Source organism: Lissotriton vulgaris, chromosome 11 (assembly GCF_964263255.1).
Source record: "Lissotriton vulgaris chromosome 11, aLisVul1.2, whole genome shotgun sequence".
NCBI classification, from domain to species: Eukaryota; Metazoa; Chordata; class Amphibia; order Caudata; family Salamandridae; genus Lissotriton; species Lissotriton vulgaris.
In genome coordinates, this window is record NC_141699.1 from 511,619,413 (window position 1) to 511,642,451 (window position 23,039).

The window sequence follows — 23,039 nt, forward strand, 5'->3', positions numbered from 1 at the left end:
TGTCTGAGGTAAAGAAATCATGCATTTGTCAAAAAAATGTCATGAGTGAACATTACTACAATGTAAAACCAAATTATAGCATGTTTATTATTTTGGAGATGATAACCCCTCTTTTTTAGTAAATAAGATATTGCCTGAATGATCAGGGATTACAAAGCTCTCTATACTTACTAAAGTGACACATATTCAGAATCTGAGGTGATTCCTTGAATGAAGGCACACATGGAAAAAGAAAGGAAACATTGAAGACAGACATACAAACACTATGAAGCACAGGACATAAATGTTTCACCACAGAAACCGATGTCAAAAATCCTCAGATTCATCACATCGGTCAATCAAAACAATGGTCAGCAAGAAATGGATATGTCCAGATGCCAACTGTTTCAGTATGTTACTGTGTAAAAAATGCATTACCCTGAACTATTTCATTTACATTTCTAAACAATAATTACAGCATATTGCTTTAGTACATTTATGATTTGTTGACAGACATTGATTTGTGAATGCATTACTTGTACACAATGACAACTTTCCTGAAAGTGAATTTCAATTCATACACACTAGCTCAGAAAGGGAAAAGTTCACTTTCCGCATAGTATACGTTCATGTTGTTCACTTCAGCTTTTTCACATGTTCAGGAAGCAAAAACTATTAGGAAATAGGTCTAAACTGGCAATACAAAACTTGCATTATCCATATTTAGCAATGAAAACTTGTTACCAGTGGTGATGCTGGCACTAAGCATATGGACAAAATATGTATAATGTTTAATTGTTCACAATTTCACAGATGATTTTACAGCCATTTAAGTGCATAAAAAGATAGCGAAGTAGTTGAGCTGAATTCTTGCCATTCGACTTGTTACTGCAATTAACTTTCAAAAAATTATGAACATGTTTGATAATTTTTACACAAAAGGTACATGTTGCAACAGTGCTCTTAAATCAGTGAAGCCTAAACAAATATGCATTTGTAGCTATGTGCATGTGTGTACTGGAATCTAGCCACAGAGCAACATACCACTGCACAGTTAGGGGAGATGAAAGTTGGGGGATTATGCAAGACATACACATATATCACATACTAGAAATGTGCTACAATACAAAAACATATTTTTGTTGAACAGATCTCCAAAATGCACAAGATTGGAAGATTGGATGTTTTGAGAAATGCTTGAAAGAAAGTTAATAAGGTTCTCAGTTATATAACATCTACATAGACACAATTATGGACAAGGCAAAAACTATGTCTATTACAATAATAATTAATAAAAATATGAATTGGACTGAAGTGAGGCTAAGAACAAATAAGCATGTTGTAAATCAGCGAATACATAGAAAATCTGAAGAGTTACCACTAATAGTACTTCTGTGGGGGCAGTGTGGAGGTATAGAAGAATTTACAATGTAGTAGCATTGTTACATGAATTAAAAAAATGAAAAATCTACATAAATACAAACACTTACATAAAATAAATGTAAACAAAGCAAACCATTGAATAATATGACTGGATAGGCAAACCTAAAACTAAAAGCATGAACTGAAACACAGCATTTAAATGTCAATTTGCACAAACAATAATAGGTGGAAATAAAATAAATTTTCCAATGCACAATTGGGAGCCGGTGAAGTACCGAGCACAATAATTAAATGAAAAACTCAAGTGTGGACACAATCATCTTTTCTAAAACGGAAATTCATTTGGTAGTATGGATCAAAAGCATTTTGCATGTCAATGCAGAGAACATTATTTCACCCATTGAAACACAATACTTGGGAAGAAAACTGCAAAGGAACTACATTTTGAAGAGCAAAAAGAAAAGCAAGCCAAAAGGAAATGCAAGCACGTCACACAAGCACTCAGCTAAACACATTTAAAATAGAATGCAAGCAATGCTCTAACATTTTTCTAAAAAAGCTTTTATAACACTTTGGAGCAAATGTAATACATAGTTATGCATTCAATCTTACCGATCACTGGTTTAGTACCACATATTATTTCTTTATTTAATTTAGGAGTTTAGTAGAGCACCATTTTTTAAAGCAGGCACAGCATAATCCATACTTACATGTAGTGACTGTCAATTAAAATACTGTAGATGAAGAAAACATATAACCATGTTTAAGTCATGCATGATTTGTCTTTAAAAATCTAATTTCATGAATAATAACCTACCTTCAGATGACTTGCAAGGCGAGGTAACTGGGCTCTTAGTATGAGATTTGGAAGGATCTTTTATTGGAGAAGTAGGTGGCGTTGTTAGAGAATGATGAGATTCCTCCACTGATAGGTCTTTTTCAGCTGAATCCATAGGAAATTACGAACAAACAGTTAATATGACTGGAAAACATAAAACTCTCACAATTACTCATCATTTTACATCATCGGAGTAAATGTATTCTTTTGGACAAAAGTACAGTAACTCAGTTACACAATATCATCTTTCCAGAAGTGTGCCTTTTGTTAAATTAAAACTATTGCTACCTTATTAAGAAATGTCAATGCTGTCACTATTCAAAAACAGATGCTTTAGTATAATGAGTGACTACCGATGTGAAGGACTACATAAAAAGCAATCAAATAGTCTGCCAAATATTAGAGAGGCATACTTCACAGTGTAACCAAATTGCATTCCAATACAGAACTATTCAAAAACAGTACATTTTACTTCACAAATAGCTTTCCTTTGAAAATGTATTGGTACTTGCTTTCACTTTGCCTAAAAATGAACACAGCATAACATATTTTTCTAATACACAAGTACTAATGTTCAAAATACTGTAATTAATTTTCACAGTAAAAAGAACACTGGAATGTTCTCTTCCGATTTTCCTGTCATGTTTGGCTTTTTTAATTAGCCATTCTGTTTTAGAGTGGAAGATGCTATCACCAGTCACTTCCATGATCATTCCCTTATTTCCTTTCTATTAACTTTGTAGTGACATTACTTACCTGTTGCCTCACTGCTTGTGTTTTTGTTGGTCTTGTGCTGTTGTTTACCCTCTTATTTTCTGTTGTTTGGCATAGAAATGTTTATTTGCATTTTTCAGGTGAATGACACCATTTGTTTTGCAAGAAAATAAACTGAACACATAAATAGCTTTCAGTGATTTTTTATGAGCTTATATTTTTGGTACGCAGGTTGCTTATTAGGTATAGCATGATGCACATCTTATGTTAATATCTTTTTATAGAATGTTTCAAATCACCCTCACCCTGCTGCCATTTCTAAATACCGTATATAACATGTTGTTATTACTAAATTGTTCAATATACTAATCCCGGAAGCATGGAATGAATGAGTTAGCTTTGCTGGGAATTAAACTTCTGAACTGAGGATCACTGCATATCCCAGCAGAGAGTGTTTTACTCACTGAGCATGCTGCTTTCTGATCTGTATTTAGTAATCAATATTGACAACATCTTTATATATTCCTTAGTACCATACCTAAGCATTTACAAGATACATTGCTATTGAGATCTTTAGAAACGTCTTTTGATAAACTAATGTTATTGCTTATAATGCATAAGATTAAACAGACAAATGAGTATTTAACATCTGTATCCTTTGTGCATCCATACATTAGCAATACTGTATCATGACATATATCTTACACATTTACCATCCGATATTAGTCCCACCATCGCCCTCAAATCCTAGAATGCTTACTAGGAAATTCAGTAGCCTTATAAATAATTTACTCCTGTTTTGCACACCAGTCAATGGCTGCGCCCGATTCTGACACTGTGGGAGGATTGTGAATTTCCATTTATGTACAATATCACTTCTTGCAATGATCTCGGCCATTCCCACCAAAGTGTGCTCTCCACAGGTTCCACCCACATCATCTAGGATACCTTACATGGCTACATTAGGTGACAGATCCAGCAGTCTCTCTAGGACACAAGTTAGCACCTTTCTGATAGTCAGCCCATGCATAGCAATTTTAGGACGTACCCAGACCATGCAGAAAAAATCTGTGCCTTTGTTTGTACTACCACAGCAGATAGTTGCAGTAATTATGCGCGAATGCCAGAGGTGTGGAGGTTGAAGGTAAGTCATATGTAGATACTTCAGCTGGACCAGTTTAAGTCAAGAGGAGATAGCAATTGCATTGGGGGCAATCCCAGCCCCTATCTCTGCCATTGAGGGATCCAACACCCTTCCCATTTTTACTTGAGGGCTCCAAATCTGTCTGAAGCATTCAGAATTAAGGTGTGGTATATCAGATAAATTCTGCCCTTGCCCATTATTCCCTTCAGAATATTGGCTTCCAGTAGGTTGTATTCTTGGAGGTTGGTTTAGAATGTATTTATGTTAGATTACTTAAAATATTTACATACGCGAAAAATCATAAACCAAATGCCCTTCTTAATTTCATTAAAATATGATGTCAGAAAGCTTAATATAAGTTGGACAGTCCATCAGAAGATTGTCAAAGTGTCTGACATTTTAGCCTGCTTCTAAAGTTTTTTTAAAAAAGGCTTTGGGCCTTATTACTAGTTTGGCGGTCCATGGGCCCCTGTCCCGGCAGTCTGTCCGTCATTTTATGAGTTTGGCAGAATGGCATTGTTAAGACCGCGGCTGGACCACCGGCACACCACCGACCACTGGGGTTGCAGTAGAGGGAAAGGCAGCCTTCATTGGGTGGTACAGAGGCACAACACCACTATCTGTATTACGAGTTGACTTCCCAACGAGCCGACCGCAGCAGTCTGACTTCCACCTAAAGGTTGGCAAGAATGAAGAATTTGGGGTGCATACTGACCCCTTTCCAGTTTTTCCAAGCAGATTTCGAAGTGGATCCGTATCTCCAGGTCACCCCTACACAGAAGCATCTTCAACCTGAGGAATAAAACTTGGTCTTTGGCAAAATTCAGGAAAGTGCTTTGGTAGCATGTACCCATTACCGGTACTGCCCACATATGGGTGGGGCTCCGGCAATGGGTAGGTGGTATTTTTCCACGTATATCATGCATTCAACATATATGCAGTCGGATGTACACACGAGCATCGATATATATGGAAATACATTGCCCACTGCAGCAACCACACCAGAGGCCCTCTAGAAACTCGTAATATGGCTGTTGAAAGGCCACAGGTGCTGCAGTCTCCTAGCGGCCATGGTCGTTCGGTGGTCAGACCGCCAAACAGGTAATATGGCCCTTAGCTTTAAAAACATTCAGATATTGCACCTAGATCTTCTTTAAGCCATTACAAAAAAGAGCATGTTACACAACCTATCCTAAGTGCTGTACATCAAAACATTCCAAAATTTCACATAGGATTCCTTAGTGCCATTATAAAAAAAGAACACCTGGATGAATGAGATTAAGTTACATATTCCCATTTTTGTTTCACATTCCTTCTAGCATAAAACCCCTTTGGGGTTTGTGAACCTGTAAAGTGATTGTGTGCATGATGTTATACAGGTTTAAAATTGAGGTAATCAGTCCAACAGCCCAAACAGGCTCCATCATAGACAGTTGTCTCAATCCTCTGCTGCCAGTTAATCATAATTTCCTGCTTTTTGTAATACTTCTACTGCCCTCTTCAAGAAGTATTAAATGTACCCTGATAGTTGGCATGATTCCTCTTTTAGACAGCAGAGTGTAGTGTTCCTGCAGGATTTGAAGTTTGAAACTCTGAACATCAGAAGTAGCCAGTACAGTCTCTGAGATTTTAATTTATCACAAATGCATATTACATGAAGCAGTGATTCATTTGTTTTACCTCAAAGTCTGCAGTTTTTGCTGGCACCTCCATTCATATGGCCATAACAATAACATTTCAAAAGAATCAGGAAAAATGTAAGTCTCACAAGTTTATCATTTACCATGAAGGCGGCTCATATAATCCGGCAGAAATCCTGTGGTATAGAGATCTGCTGCCCAGCTACAGGGGAACTTGGTCTTCAAGTCCCTCAAATCTTGGTCAAGAGATAGGGATTTAGCATTCTTCATCAACAGTTTTGTTACCATTTTTCTGGGAAGGGTTATTTTTATAAGGTCTTCTGCCTGTAAAATCCTAATGGAGTTGTTTGGCAAAGGACCCACACACTGTATTTGGCTCCTGAATTTTCTTACAGAGAAGCCGTTTCATTAGGCAGTATTGGCGGAGTCCAATTTCAACAGTATGCTACATATCCTGTGCACATTACACCAGAGCCTGTTTAAAATCTTGAACTTAAGAATAACATGGGCTTGAGTAGTTCAGTCAGGTAGGGCAAATACGCAATGATAGTTGGTCTTTTTACATAACTGCTCCATATAAGATAGAGGGCATCCCATTATACCATACAGCAGATAATAGCACTCTGGTATTTTCAGAAGCCAGGTTCTTTTTTATTAGGCCCAATGAACACATCATTCTTGGGGCCTTTTGCCCCCCCCCCCCTCCTTTCTTCTAAATGCACACTCAGATATTTGAATCTTTCTGCTCTTTCTAAAACTGTGCATTCAAAGTTCCACATGCCCTTCTTGATCAAATTTTTTCCAAAGATCATTGTTTATGTTTTATTTTGATTGATAATAATAGCGTCGTCAGTGCAGTAGTGAGCAAATACATCAAGAGACATCTGGAGGCCCAATAGTGAGCGATTCAGCAGGACCATGCTCTTGCATATTGGAGGGCTAAAATTGTTTGGCCTCGTAGTCTTGGTGGGCATAACCTTTGGATCTCCAGGTTCCTTTTCAAGTCCACCGTATACAGATTGAAAAGCAGTGGGGATAGAAGGCAGCCTTGTTTTAAGTTGTTGTTTGTTGCTATCTTTTCGCAGGATGCCCTGTTTGAGAATATCTTAGTCTTCAGTGACGTCTCAGGGTAAAGTGGCTCAGTTGCCCTAATTAAGAGTGGAGAAATACCCTGATTACTTAGCTTTGTCAAAAGCCTGACTCTTACAACATTATCGAAAGTGGTAATGAACTCTGTAAATGGTTCTTAAAGAGGCAATGACTCAGTTAAGCAAAACAGTCTTAGCTTCTTATCCTCTATTTTAAAATTGTATTGAAAACCAGCTTGAAGCCAAGGGATTAGCTGTTTTTCTACAACCCAAGTTTCTAACTCTTCATTTAGAAGTCATACATAGCACTTTTCTTCAACATCTAGGAGCGCTAACGTACAATAGTTCCCCCGCACATTGCAACTTCCTTACTTAGAGTGTGGAACTAGGATGAACCATCGCCAGCTGTCTGGCACCACGCTGGTACGGAAGCAATCCAAAAAGAACTTAGCGAATTATTTTGTCCATAGTGTCGGATCAGATATAAGGAGTGCTGCCAGTAGCTTGTTAGAGTCAGGCTGCTCTTAACTTGCTTATGGTCTTCCCCACCCCAGATTCGGGGAGCCAAATTGGAGATTGATGTACATGTTGGACCCATTGACTAATTGGTGTAGCCACTTGCAATCTTCTGTGTGAAAAAAGATGTTACGGCACTTTTTCAAAATTAGCTGTCTTCTACACTGGAGCGGCCCACCTTATTACTATTGGCTTACAATAGGAAATTTCATAGAAAGGTTTGTGATTATTGTGGACAGATGGTACCTCAAGCATTGCATTTGTACTCACAGTGTGTGAGGGCCTGGCAGGAGGGGAGCTTCTACCTTTTAGTAGAAAATCGTGTATATAATCAGTCCACTGTTTTGCAGATATGTTACAGGTTGTAGTTTTTTTCTGCTGCACAGTTTATTTACAAGGCCCAGAATTCCCTTGGATCTTTAAATTGCAGGGCCGCCCTCATGGAGTTTTGCCCCATTTAACTCGTCCTTCATTATTTTATCAGACCATTCTTACTTTCCGTGTGCTTGCCTCAGTGCTTTCATTTTTCTTTTAACATTTTAGATATATGATTTTTATTGCTATAGCTGATTAGGGCTTTATTTAGCTCTTTTCTTATCTTCTGTGCTATCTGAACGTCAGTATGTCGGGCTTCTGCTCTCTATACTCTTCAAATTGTATTTCTTCCCTTCATTGTACTTTGTAAGTAATGTATTAAAGTGAGCCAGTTTTCAAATGACTACCTGTTTTGCATCAAGTCCTCTCCTAAACTTTTTATGGTATTTGTTCTTTCAGTTTTGTTTCTGGGGGTTTCTTCCCAATTCCAGATGATACTGTTTAAGGGCCATGTGCCACTTTGTTTGCCCAACTTCTGTATTTTTGTAGTGGCTGCCATGTGGAAGTAATCTTACATGACAGAGTAGCGTGATCACTTGAGATTTTCAGGACTAAATTGAAGTCATAGACGTATGAACAATTTCACTGGAGACCTACGCATACACTAGCATTGCTAATATGGAGCGGGAGATATGGATGAAAGCAGCAGGAATATCTCTTTCCAACCTACCATTTAAGGATCGTAACCCCAGTGCTCCCACAGTATTAGACAAATCTATGCCAAAGGGTTTCTTCTTTTGTGGTTGCATGGACATAGTCGGAATATGCCAATATCGATGTTCTATTCTTTCCTATTCTTCTTGAGTGCTAGGGCAACGTAGATTAGCACTGAAAAAGCCACTGATCAATAGCAAGATATTGGGATATTCTAATTTTATGTTTTCAATTTTCTCCACCAGGATCGTTGAGATCTCTTGTTTCTGTGTCTGTGATGGGTGTTGGTGTATATTGCCAATTATCAGTGTTTGCCACATATCCCTAGATAAAGGAGGCAATGTTGACAAATATAGCATTACCATTGGCTGCCCAGATTTTTAAGACATTAACCGCTCAATTAAGCTTTATTTGAATTGATACACAACCGCTTGGGTGCCCATCTCAGTGGCAGGGCTGAGATGGGGGAAATCAATTTCAAGTATGATGGTGAGGGCTCTTCCACTAGTCGCCAGATCCCTTGCAAGATTATGATGTTATTTACCCTTAGTTCCATAAATTAATTTTGTATCATCTTTCATTGAGATTCTGCTAGTGTTCCAGAAGCAAATGTTTAATTCATTAGTTACTTTTTGACCACTTCCCTCATTAGGGTCATTGTTTTTATAGATTTTACTAGCCGGTACCAAAAGGAGTGTGCTTTCCCCATCTCTACATGTGGGTATGGTTCCATCCCCCATGATTTGACAAGGTTTCTACTTGTGGTTATCATATTGCTTTGTAGTTCTTTTTCCAAATATCCTCAGAGTCCACGTCATTGAGCTACTTTTTGCATTTTTTGTTCTAATTGCTGGTGATGCCATGTTGATGGTAAGATAAGGTTTAGTATTATTTATCAGGTATTGCTCAGGTTGATTCTAGAACAACTTAATTCTCTAAGCTGCAAGTCGGGATTTGTTGTACTCAAAGCCAAGTGCCATTTTCCCCTCCTTGAGCCTATCTCACTTTTCCCATTGCCTTGGCCTGGGGGCTTGAAGGCAACATATTCAATGTGTTTGGATTTTAGGTTTTCCAGGCCTGGCAGTTTAGTGGCTAATTTTATGATGTTCTGTCTATCAAGAATGTTCCATCTGCTAGGAGATTTGTATTCTGTGAATAATATGTTGAAAGACGTCTTAATGAAGCTCCTATTGTTGCTTTCTGCCTCTATCATGATTGCCAGATGTGGCGGGTCTGCCTCCCTGGCGTATGCGGGTGTGCCTTCAGAGGATATATAGGTTCTAAAGATGGTTGTGCTGTGCCCACCGTAGGTAAGCCACCGTGATTATTTCATACTTTGCCAGCTATTTTAACTGCTACGGTTGGGATACTTGTATCCATGCTTTTGGTTTATATTTTTATTTCCATTTATTCACTATCCTTTTGATCTATCAGTCCACCATTGTCTTCCATGTTAAGCTCCTCCTGTTTGGAATACTTGTCATCTATGGTAAATAGACTTTCCTTTTTGTCTCGCTTAAACACCAATTTACCAGAGGTTTTTTGATTTTTTCATTGTGTAAAGACCAGGTAGACTTCACTGCCCCCTAATATGTGAGCCTGGCTGTAGTTTACGTTGTTTTGGCCTTTCTTGATCAATTTCTTTAGGCGTTTTTTTTTCTTGAGCCGCCATCCCAATAGGATTCCTGAATTATGTTGTTGCTTGCTTCTGGATGAACTTTACAACTTTCTGGAGTTTCTCCCCCAGGGAAGATGTCTTAATTACTTCCTCTCCCACTGCCCTGACATAGACGGTGCCATTGTCATTTCTTGTGCTGTTTCTTACTCTGGAGGTGGCAGCAGCTTCTTCCCTTAACACCATGATTAATAAGTAATCACTTCAGATAATGTACCATCTTTTTTCCACTTTTGTGGCACATTGGCAGTAAATATCTTTATCCATGGCAAAGTCTTGGGCCTGCATTATTAGCTGATTCAGTCGCTCCAGCCTAGTGTTGGAAAGAGGGTTATTAGTAGGTGGGGTTATTCACTCTCTTTTTTTTTTATTGAGAGTTTGTAAGCACATATCACACACCAAAATTCCTTTCATTCCAAATACAAAATACATGATACAGATCCGGCATACATAAATAAGTAATAATGATCGTTAGATACCAAAAGGAAAGAGGAAAAAAAAAAGGCAAAACTCTAGTAAGTTAAGATAAAAGTAACCATTCTAGCTTTTCATAGCTTCACACTCAGGTTCTAAATAATGTGGAACTATAAAAAGTATTAACCCAGAGGAGTTTTAGCGTACAATACAGAAAAGCCTGTGGCTAAACAGTTGATATCCCACTCGACTGACCCCTAATCCTTGCCGCCATCAAAGCGGCCACTGGAGTCCAAATCCGTAGCCCCATCTCTCTTGTTTTTAAGCCCTTGAGTTCATATAGGGCTCCCTCAATGTTATGAATGCCAAGGAGCCTGCATAGCCACATTTGGAATGTTGGAGCCTCTATATCTTTCCAGGCGGCTGAGATAAGTATTCGGAGTACAGCTATTGCTATGAAAACTAGTGCTTCCTCCTCGATCCTTAAATTTAATTTAATATCGCAGCCGATAATAACTAATGTTGGGGATAGATTTATTTTGACATCTAGCAGCCCCTCTAAAAAAGCCACGATCTCAGTTTTGATTAGCTCCAGTTTCTCCCACCCATAAAACATATGTACAATATCTGCAGGTCCTTTGCCACATCTAGGGCAATCGCTATCGACCCTCTTTCCCCAGTCGAACAGCTTGGAGGGCGTATAATATAAATTAAAGTTTTAAAATGCTGGGCTCTAAGATTAGAGGATCGCAAAAATCTTTTATCAAATGAAAGGGCTCTATCCAGATCTGTCTCTGGGTCCCCCAATTTCGTAGCCCAAGCTGACTCAGTCTTAACCATATCATCTGGAGACCTTTCCATAAGGATTTTATAAAGTCCCTTAATTCTACGCCCTCCTCCCTTCAAATAATCCAGCAATACACTTCTTTTCCCCGGAATTATACGAGGTCTTACTGCTCTAATTGTATTGACCACCTGAAGATATTTATATTCTTGCCCTTCCTGTAATGAGTATCGCATCCTTAAATCCTCCAGTGATCTACAGACATCCTTCACATTATTTGCCCTAGTGTAACAATGCCTTGATGTTCCCAATGTCTCCAGAAACCATCTTTACACAAGTTTGGAAAAAGTCCCGAATTCCAGAGAGGAGTGTGATGATTATACCTGGGGACTCCCATTACTTTCTGCACTGATGCCCATACCCCCGCTATACCTTCAAGCAATTTATATCGTGTTTTCTTATAATACATTTTTTCCGTCCTCCTCAACAGTACCCCAAATGCTTCATTACCCAATGCCAGTTGAAATATGGATGGGATGTCATCTTGACCCATCCCCTGTCCCGACCCCCCCGGATCAAAGAGTATTGCCATTTCTGTGAGGAGACATGACCAGTGATAATTCCTGATATTTGGCATACCTAACCCTCCCCTTTCCTGAGGTAGAGACATAAACTTGTTTGACCTTCTGATCTTGCCATATTGCCATAGAAATTTCATAAAAATGGTTTCGATTTCCTTTATTAATTTATTTTCTATTTTGAATGGGAAAGATCTAAATGTATACAAAATCTTAGGAAACAGTCATTTTAATGACATTGGCTCTATCTATTAACGATAGATGAAGTGTATCCATCCTTTTTAAGTCTTGCTCTATGGATTTTAGAAGCGGTGTAAAGTTATCTCTGATTATATTCTCTGGGTATGAATTGAGAGTTATACCAAGGTACACCACCGAATTAACATATCTAGCATCCAACTTTGTTATATTCTTGGAGCACTGGACTTGGGTCTTAGCCTCATTTAGTCGATATCATGAGTGTTTCCCAAACAAACTTGTCATAATCACTATTTCCCTCATAGCAGACTCCGGATCAGTCGTAATGACGGCTAGATCATCAGCGTATGCAAGCAATTTTGTCTGAAAGCCTTTTATAACTACAGGTTTTATTGCCGTATTAGACGATATACAATGAAAATAGGATAGGGGAACATGGGCAACCCTGCCGAGTTCCCCTTGTTATACTTATTTTTTCCGAACTCCCCCCCATCAACTGGATCCTAGCTGTAGGAGTAGAATACATTGCCTGGATAGCCTGTCGAAACTTTGGTCCGAACCCCCTCTCTTCCAGCACCTTCCACAAAAAAGACCACCTTACCCGGTCAAAGGCCTTTTCCGCATCAAGGAGGACCATCGCAGCCCCCTCCCCCCCCCGGCAGCACAGATATCAAATACGGTAATCGCTCTTCTGATATGATCCGTTGTACCTCTCCCCGGGATGAACCCGTGCTGCCAGGGTGAAACTAGGGCCGCGATGACCCTCCCAAAGCGGATGGCCAAGATCTTAGCATACAGCTTATTATCGGCATTTACAAGGGAGATGGGCCTATAGGAGCCTGGATTTTCTTTAGGTTTACCTTTTTTGTGGAACACCACGATGTTGGTACTCATCCATGACTCCGGTATTTTCCCGGAAATCATAATCCCATTAAACAGGTCTAGAAGGAGTGGGGATACTTCCTCTCGTAAGCACTTGTATATTTCGAGTGGTAGCCCGTCCGGGCCCACCGCCTTTCCTAATGCCAAACTTTGTAAGCCTCCTATTACCTCATCCAAAGTGATAGCCTGTTCGAGAACATCCCTCTCTTCCTGGCCCAGTCTTACACCTGTACTTCCCCAGTTGGTACTTGGAACATCTGTCAACACCTCCTCCTTATATAGATCTTGTTAATACCTTCTAAAGACCTCCAGAATCTTGGATGGTTCCTCGTATACTCTCCCCTGTTCTTCTATTTGCGTAATTAAATTTTTTGACAAGGCCTGTCTAATACGCAGCGCCAATGCCCTCCCGGCCTGTTCCCCTGTTTCATATATCCTGGTTCTCTGTGTATGATATTCTGCCGCTGATTTTTTTGCCAGTTGGTTCTGCAATCCCGCTTTAATGGTATTAATCCTCTCAAGACTTCCTAATCCTTGCCGCCCCTGGCATATATTTCTTCGATGTTGCTCTTCTGCCTCAGTCAGTCTATTCAATAACTGTTCCCTTTCCAGATTAATCCTTTTCCACTGCCTGTTAGTATAGCTAATGGTCTCCCCTCTTAACCCTGCCTTATAACTGTCCCAAACTACACTCCGAGAGGCGCTGTATCTATTGGCATCGAAAAAGGCCTGTGACCAGTTTTTAATATAATCTATATATACACTGTCGGTTAATAATTTTCTATCAAAAGTCCAGGGTCTAGGTCCTTTCGTAGGTTGATTGACATCCATTGTTATTACCAAAGGGTTATGATCAGACATTATCATTGGGAGTTTGGAGATTTTAACCTTGTTCAATTCAGTGGCTGATACGAAAAAGTAATCTAGTTTAAAATATTTGGAGAAGTGTGGCTCAGGGGTTAGAGGCGGCAGACCTGGAGCTTGAGTTCGGCCCTGGACCAGGGTTCAATTCCCCGCCTCGGCGGGTCTTGGGCTCAAAATTCCACGGACTCGATAATTCTCGCTCCGGTGCCTTCTCGACTCACGGGTTCACACTCTGCGACTCTGGGCAATAGCTTGCTTAATCTCCACAACGGCCCCTCGTGGTGGGATGCCTGGCTTTCACCTTGTGGATACCCTGCCAGGGTTATCTCACAGGGGAATACCAGGACGGGTTCCCTAAGCAAGCGCGGAGATGCCCCAGGGTAAGTCGTGCGCTATATAAGTTTCATTCATTTCATCATTTCATTTCATATTTGTTAAAGGGGTGTGAGAAGTAGGTGAACCCAGTATCCCCTGCTTCTTTATTACCCCAAACATCTCTCAGCCCGTATGACTGCAGCAGCGAGGATATCGCTCTGTATACCCAGGGCATACGTCCTGTATATGGGGTACCATTAGCAAAATCGGCCGATATATTAAGATCCCCACAAAGTACTATTGGGGCAGGCCAATCTGTCAATTCCTTCTCTATAAGATCAAAGGTCTCAGGATCGTCCGAATTGTCACCATATATTGAACAGACAGTAAGTCCCATATTCATTTCACATACAGCCCACCTGCCAAGGGCATCTGCCTTGCAGCGCTTAATACCTCCCAGGCCCACCTTCCCAATGATAGCTACCCCCCTTGTAGTAGAGGTTTGAGAGGAACATGACAATATCTCAAACCCTTTTAGCTTAAGCCAGTGCTTTTTCTTCCATGGTAAATGAGTCTCTTGTATCCCTAGGATGTCTATACCTGTTGTTTTAAGATATTCCTCAAATATACCCCACTTCTTCCAATCATTCAACCCATTAATATTTATAGAACCAATCTTAATCTTAGGCATACTCCTGAACCAAACATTGCCAACTTCTCAAACGACAAAGAAACATATTAGATGCATAGTTACAAAACCTCTTTTTTCGCCTATTTACAATTGTATTTGTGTGTGAATTAGTGACAAGTTCTCTCTTTTCTTTTGTGTTTACTCACCCCCAACCCACCCCTCCCGCTCCCCCCTTACAACCCCTGCTCCCCCCCCCCCACCCTGGCCCCTCGGCTGCTCACCCTCTTCTGTGGGGTGCTCAGACTTAGTCTGTGCATGTGATGGGTGCAGCGTCGTAGCGAGGGCTCAAAAATATACTGCTTACTGACCAAAACGGCATAGTACATCACCAGTAACTCCCGGGGGAAAGATGGCGGCCGCGCTGAGCGGCTGAGCAGCAGCGATCCGTAGCGGGGGTCATGGAACTATGAATTAATGGCCTCAGTACTTACAAACAGCAAATTTCTGCGAGATTAAATGATTTCCTACCGACTGAAGCTGCCGTTTGTACCGCTTCAGAGGATCGTGACGGCTGGAGTCTCGATTCATCTGGAGTTGGTGTCGGAGCCGGGTGACGCGGAAACAGCTTGCGGAGCTCGCGGAGTCAGTGGGCGGAGCGGACCAGGACCCGACGTGCTCGCGGTCATTCTATGCAGGGGAGAGAAGCAGTGTTGCCGACCCAAGGGGAGTGAGCGGAGCAAAGTGATCTGCTCCAGGGTCATACAGCGAGTGTTTAGGATGGCTCCAAAAACCAATACCGGTGGGAAGGCTGCGAGCAAGAAAAAGAATGTGGGTGAAAGCACGAGTGTCCCCGCAGCAACTGATGGTGACTCCGGACGGACTGTGGAGTCGGCGGGGAAAATGAAGGCATTGACTCCAGCTCAAACTCAACCCCCGGTAAAAGAAACCAGGCTGCCAGCAGTCAGGACCCGCCAAGCCACCGCTAATACCGCTAACACTGGAAGTATCAGCATAGCAGAGATGTTCGCCCGTAGCGGCAGCGGTAAGGAGAGAGGGGGGAAAGCTCCTGAAACTGAGATTGAAGAAGAGGCTGGGGGTGAGATATTGTTGGAAGCCCAAAATGACTCTGGTTGTAATGAAGTCAGCCCTGGAGTTCAAAAAGGTATCGGTGGTTCTGATCTCACTGATCCCACTGCCATAGATTTAACCACGGCTCCGGTTGTAGAGTGTAATATCAAGACAGATACCAGCGCTGTTATTCATGGCTCAGTAAATGTAATATCAACGGAATGCCTGGAGGGTACGGGAGACAGTGCTTTTAAAGACTTGGATATAGCTAAAGTTAATCATGCTTTAATCAGTGTATCAACCAATGGCCTTATGTCAACTGAGGAGACGGCGATAGCTAGCAACACCGAGAGTGAGAGGACTCCCAGTGAATGTTTCCATTCTGTGGCCGAAGAAGCAGACTGGTCTGAAGATGAGGGGGAGCAAAGCTCAGACATAGATGGTAGCAATATAGAGTCAGACAGCGACCCGGAGGAGGACCTCCCTGCAACGGCGGTGAAACCAGGGACTTCCTTCAAAAAGAATGTTCAGAAGGGGTTGGCTTAGGATCACTCACCTACTACTTTACTTCAAGGATCCCCTAATCAAGATCAAGATCAGGAGCTCACCCAACGGTCCATATTAGAGGCAATTCATCAGGAAATAATTGCGCATCAGGAGGAAACCAGACAGGACAATCGCAAGTCCCAAGCGGCTATGAGGAAGACAAAGAGTGTTGTGAGGAAACTCTCGAAAGCCTGTGCGACGGTGGATGATAGAGTGTCGACCCTTGAAGAAAGAGTGGTTGCCACTGAGGCTGAATCTGCTGCTGCTGTCAGTAGGGTGGAGTCGTATGGGGCTCAAGCCCAGGACATTCAGTGGAAGCTGGAGGACCTTGAAAATAGGCTCAGGAGAAATAACTTAAGGGTCTTGGGGATCCCGGAAGGTTCGGAGGGAGGGGATGTGAGAGCCTTTATTGTTAAATTGTTTGCACAAGCGTTCCCTGAATTAGCTAGCTGGTCCTGGGAGTCAGAAATTCAGCGGGCACACAGAACCCCGTTCAGGATGAATCGAAACCCAAAGGAAGGAGACAAACCCCGAGCAATTTTTATATTTTTGGGGAACTTCATTTTGCGTCAGGCCATAGCAGAAAAGGCTAGACCTGATGCCAAGAGAACAAGCGAGGGGCTATCATTTTTTGTCAGACCTGATTTCTGCCATGTTACGGTAGAAAGGCGTTGGAGGCTACGCCAATTGATTAAGCCCTTCCACGATAAGAATATTCAAGTCTATCTTATAAATCCGGCTCAGCTCAAAATAATCTATCATGGGAAGACATTGTATTTCTCGTCAGAAATTAAGGCGCAGGAATTTTTGGATTCCATTTGACTTTATACAACTGTAATTTGAATTGTTTTTTTCTGTCACGGTGGGTTTTGAGTACATGGATGGTGAGATATTAGGCTGTATTTGAAGTTATTCACACATGATGGGAAATAATGTTAGAAGACGCATACAGTGCAAGACGGCGGTAATGGAAGGAAGATTTAAAGGTCAAGGCAATGAATGGAATTGCTAAGCGTTTGATGCCTGTTATTTTTGTTAGGTTATGGTAAATAAGAACTCTGAGGGGTTATTCACTCTCAGCTAGTAATAATACAACAAACACTAATAGGTCCAGTAAAGTCTCGGAAAATTAATCCTTACTCAACACTTGATAGCTTAGAAAATAAACAGTCAGACTTAATTTATTTATTTAAATTTATTTATTTATTTAGGGAATTTGTAGAGCGCAGCTGTCACCTTACAGGTATCCTGGCGCTTGGGCTTCACAAAGTGGCAGACAAGAATGTAGCAGGGGGAAGGACTCCAGCAGGTTAAACCTTCGGAAACAGCCACGTTTTGACACGTTTCCTGAAGAGGAGAAGTTCCTCGGTTTGACGGATCTCCAAGGGCAGACTGTTCCAGAGCTTAGCAGCAGCAACTCCGAAAGATCTGCCCCCAGCCCTGACCCTCTTAAACCTGGGTACTTTCACCAAACAAGCAGTTGCTGAGCGGAGTGCTCTGGTAGGAGTGTACCAGGCAAATTTGGCTTGCAGAGAGCTGGGCCCAAGTCCATGCAGGGCCTTAAAGACAAGGCAGAGGGATTTGAAGAATATTCTCTGCCTCAGCGGAAGCCAATGAAGCTCAGCCAGCGCCGCCGATGCAGAGGATCTTCTAGGCCAGCCAAGAGCCAGCTTGGCGGCGGCAGACTGCAATCTTTGAAGTCTATCTAGCAGCATACCTGGTGACTCAAGCAGGAGGGCATTACAATAGTCGAGTCTGCTCGATATGGTGCATCTGACCACCAAAGCCCGGGCCTGTAAGGGAAGTAAAGGTAGGATCTTTCGAAGAGACCTAAAGAGGGCAAAGCAGGTGGACACCGTTTTCGCCACCTGAGCTTCCATGCTCAATTTATTGTCCAACATGACGCCCAGGTTGCGAACAGTGGTGACCGGTTGAGTTTTAGTCACTGTTTCTGGAGGCCAGAAGTTGTCCGGAAAAGGACGAGGAATCCGACCTCCAGCACAGAACAACACCTCAGACTTACTGGCATTGAACTGCAGTGAGTTATTATGCAGCCAGCTCACCGTATCTCGAATACAGTCATGAAATGTCTGCAGCGGGATCGATTCCTCACCCTCCCACGACAAGATGATTTGGGTATCATCTGCGTAGTTAATAGCATTGATCTGATGAGATTTTATCAACGTGATCAGGGGTTTCAGATACACGTTAAATAAAATTGGACTAACTGCCGAGCCCTGAGGCACCCCCTGGGACACCGGGGAGAACGCAGATTGAAAAGGGGGGAGGGACACCGCCTGCTTCCAATTGAGTAGGAAGGAGAGAAACCATCGCAGGGCAACACCCCCTACCCCGGCCTCACTCAATCTTTCCAGGAGGATCCCATGATTTACCGTATCGAATGCGGCAGACAGGTCAAGCAGAATCAAAGCCACTGCCTGACCTCTGTCTGCACGCATTCGAAGATCCTCCATAGTAGGCATACAAGTGTAAAGCATTTAATACCATCATAACTGTAAATAAGTAAAAGACACAACATAATAAAAATCCAACACCGATTTATAAAAATAAAGAATATTTTTATCTTCAAAACACCAAAAAACAAACGTCCAATTTAGGGAACTGGAAATATGAATTTTTAAAGATTAAATAAAAAATGGCACCCCTTCCTGCACAAAAATAATCCTGCATGCAATGCAGGCACCCTTGCACCATGCTGCAAAGGTGCCTGTGTTGGCACTAGGCAGCCTATTGTGCGCCAGCGCTGGGTAAAGGACAGGAATGTGCCATATTGTAAAAAATAAGCGCATTCCTCCCCTTTCCCTATAATGCAGTGCAGCAAGGTGATTTGTTGCCCTGCGTTTTGTTACTTTTACATAAATAGCCCACTTAGTCTTCTTCTTGGAGTTTTACTCATGATTACAAGTCCTTGTGTTCTTGTGATCCGGAGTTCGATTCAACAACTGAGATCTGCTGCAGCATGATGCCTTGTCAGCCTCTGGAAGTCTTTGTCCTCTATGTCGATTTTGAGGAGCTCCAGCGCTTTCAGCCGGACATACCAGTGCTGTTAGGCTGATTAGCGAGTCAACAATGCCGGCTTGACTCCGGATGTCGAACCGGTCTTCTCCTGGAGCTTTTCTGCAAAACGTTTCAGAAATCTTGTTGCTTCTGAGTTCCTTTGGGTACAATAGGTATTCATTAGCTCAGGCCAAGGACTCAAATACTCTGGATTGCCTCTTGGGTTTTAGGATTCAATTTCCCCTAATGCACCAACACCGCCCAGGAAAAATCCAGTTTCAACTTGTCAGCTGGAGTGATCCTCTCTTTGGCTTGGCAGGTGACTTCTTCCAGCTTTGTTGTATCCGTTGCTGATCAGGGAGTCCACTCCTTTTCCTTTTCATCAGGTGAAGTCCATTTTTTGTGGAGCCTTGTGAATGCAGTAAGCCTTCTGTGGTGCAGTCCAATGGTCCAGCAGAGCAGGCATTCCTCTTCTGTGTTCCAGCCAGTAATCTGGTGCGCTCCTGCAGCCCTTCCATATGTATCCTCCATTCTGGACTGGCAGAGGGCACCCTAATCAATAGGGTTAAAGCTACCTTGCTCTACCACAACCACTTCCTGCCAAGTGTATCATCTTTTTAATCCAGAATGCACTACTCTCCTGAAAATCAATATGGAGAAAAATCTCTCCTTGGTGTGAATGTCTGTGTAACCCAACCCAAAGGTGTGGCTAACAACTTGCTACACTCCCCTTCCAGCACCTCTCCTAAAATTGTTATGGGGGTTCCCATCTGGGTGGGGACCAAGGAAGTGGGGAGTGGCCTAAGTCCTATAACATCTGTTCTCCTGCCTTTGAACTCCAGCTTATCTCCCGAGCCTCCTTCCTCTCCCTGGCTTCTCTACGAAGCAAATCTCCTACCACCACATGACTGTATTGTTGCAGCCCCAGGTCTCTTCACACCTACTCTGGGAACATATGGGCTCAGGTTGTCAAATGCTGACCAATCAGAAGAGGCTACTCAGTGCTGTTTTAGGTAACATCACGAAAGTAAGTTCTAAAACTACTTTCCTGTAATAGTTACATGAAATCCAACTTTGGCAGGTTGTTGAATTTATTGTGACCATTGATTTTATTGGTTGAATGGTAGTGCTAGCTGGCTCCAATACAAAGATAGACTTTATTAAATTGAATAAAGCCTTCCCCATGTTAGCCTATAGGGCTAGCATCACTACAATAGAGAGAAACAGCTTTGACAGTTTTTCCTTACCAGGGCATATAAAACATTAACTTTCCTGTAACTATGTACCCTTGGGGAACCTAGGGCAGGACCTTAAGGTGACTTATAAGTCGTAAAACTGTAGTTTTGGACTTTGGAATTACGCTTAATTCCAAAGTCTAATTTGAACATAGTTTTATTTTTAAACCAACCTACAAGGCAGGCCTGGCTTTAAAATTACACCAGACACCACATCTGTGCACACTTAAGTGCATTAAGTCTACTGTGGTTCTCCACACCTTCATGCTCTACTATATACCAGGGACTTTGCCAATTAGAAATATACCAATTTCCAAAACCCTTTATAGGACAAATCACTTGCCCCTTGCCTGGTTATCAAAACCCAGGGCACTTTCAGAGTCAGTAACCACCAGCATCAGTAAAAACAATGAAGGTGATCAGGGTGAAAAGGATGAATTTCCTATAGGTAGCACATTTATTTGTGAATTATTTTTTTCTGCGTGAAGCCTGCTGGCATTTGTGATGGCCAAAAGAGTTCTTAATAGTGCATCTACCCCACTCCTAAGGGATCTATTTACATAGGAGTCCGGAGGAGGTTCATATTTATGGCTTCCTCCTACCCTGAAGGGGATTATTTATATTCTTCATCTTGCCATACTCCACTGCTATTGTGGCAAAATTATGGTCATCCTCCTCAGTTATGTTCCCACGATTTACTGGACTTTCCCTCCAGATCTCCGAGGGTATTATTGTTGGTCCAAATGGGGTTTTTGTTTCTTAGGATGATCAAAGATAATGATACTGATGTGGGAGAAAAAGGAGGCGCCTGCATCTAAGATGCTTGCCTATGTCTCCTTCCTCAAGATTGAAATTCATACTACGATTGCAGCCGTTTCCCCCCAATAGCCCCTCACAGTTCCCCCTCAAGAACAGGGGGTTTTCACTTACTGAGAGGCTCAAGGAAGTTACCTGCTTAGCCGCACTCAATGCTAGGCAGGTTAAGGACCCCTCACTCAGGAATCTCCTTTTATCTCCTCCCATCTTTTGTGTGTCACCTTTGTTCACCTCCATTTTATTATTAATTGGCACAGAAAAGTCTCTTATGCAAGTGTTGCCTTGTTGTAACATCTTCGGCCTTGGTGAATCAAGTTCCCTGTTGCTCATAAATAATAATGTTTCTCTTCCCTGAGTATCACATGTGTTTCCTCTGGGGGTCTGTGAGATGAAACAAGAGTCCACTTTCACTTTTGCAACCTTAGTATTTGTCTTGCTGCCTGATTATTCACCTGTAGAAGTGTAGAATTTCATGTTCTCATCTCTCTTGAAGATGGTAGCCACTGTGCAAAGCTGGCAGGCAATAGAGTCTCAAAAGGTTAAGTGGTGTAGAGGCAGTTCAGTCTAATAATTTGAGCCTTTTGGGGTTTTTACACTTGGTCTGACCCATTTGCCTTCTTCCACTGTGCTGTGGGTTCAGTTGTAAGATGTAGCAAGCTAGTGGCCAGGTGCAACCTGCTACACCTGCCCTCACGTCCGCTTTCTTATACCGCTGCCACAGATAAAATTGTTGTGTGATATTGTATGATACCGTACTGGGGTGCTTTGGAAGCATAGAAACCTCTGAGCAGGTATCGGGCAAACAAAAACAAGGAGGGAAAGTTGATTTAAAACTTAAGTCATTAGTTGCTTGTATTTATGGGGCGATGGGCCTATGGTACCGTGATACTGTGACTTGGACACTCAAAAGACCAGGGCCCCACCCCAGGAAAGTCCACTTGCACCCTTTTATGCAGGTCAGGCCCCACCCCGCAATGGTGTTTCAGCATAGCATTGTTTTCCAAGTCTCTTCCGGATTTCGAAAGAAGAGTGTGGTTTGGTGGCTGGCAAGGGCATGGCAGAGCTCTAGATGCTTGGAGAAATGGTTTTGAGATAGTCTAAAATGAGTCTGTAAGGCTTGAACTGACTTCATGTGCGACCCTTACAACACATCTCATGGGTTGGTGATACCGATTATGTCCCATTCACTGAATTTCTCTAGTTGAGTAGTATTTCTCAAACATTTCCCTTGCCATAGTGGAATTTGTTAATATGTTATCCCAGCCAACCGAGGGCAGTACCGTCTCAGCTCAGGAGGTCTACCTTGATGACCTCTAGGAGGAATCTAGGTGCATTGTAGAGCATACCCATAACACTGTCAAGGCCCAACAGGGACAACTCTTTCTGGTAGGCTGGGTCATCCAACCCATCCATTACCAAAATGTGTGCAGCCCAGTAATAAACGAGATCGCCATCATTTCCATCCCTCCATCATATATAACAATTGCCTACATTTATCTAAGGCACTTCAAAGAAGACAACCCGCCCACAGGAAGTATTGAATCTTCAATGTGAGGGTCTTGAACCAGCTATTTGAGAATAGCAGTGCGAAAATTTGAAGGGCCTGGATGCAACACAGAAGGATCATCATTTTGAAAAGGTTTACTCTGCTGAGAATAAGGAGCAGAAAGCGTGCCCATCTCTA

At 42.0% G+C, this 23,039-nt stretch overlaps 1 protein-coding gene across 1 annotated transcript in view; it reads right to left on the bottom strand.

The window, feature by feature from the left end:
* ADD2 (adducin 2) overlaps positions 1 to 23,039 on the bottom strand; it is a 440,390-nt gene that overhangs the window by 42,358 nt on the left and 374,993 nt on the right. The window contains exon 14 of the mRNA XM_086943577.1: positions 2,180 to 2,305. Coding sequence (XP_086799703.1) covers positions 2,180 to 2,305 — 126 coding nt within the window. The remainder of the gene's footprint in view (positions 1 to 2,179; positions 2,306 to 23,039) is intronic.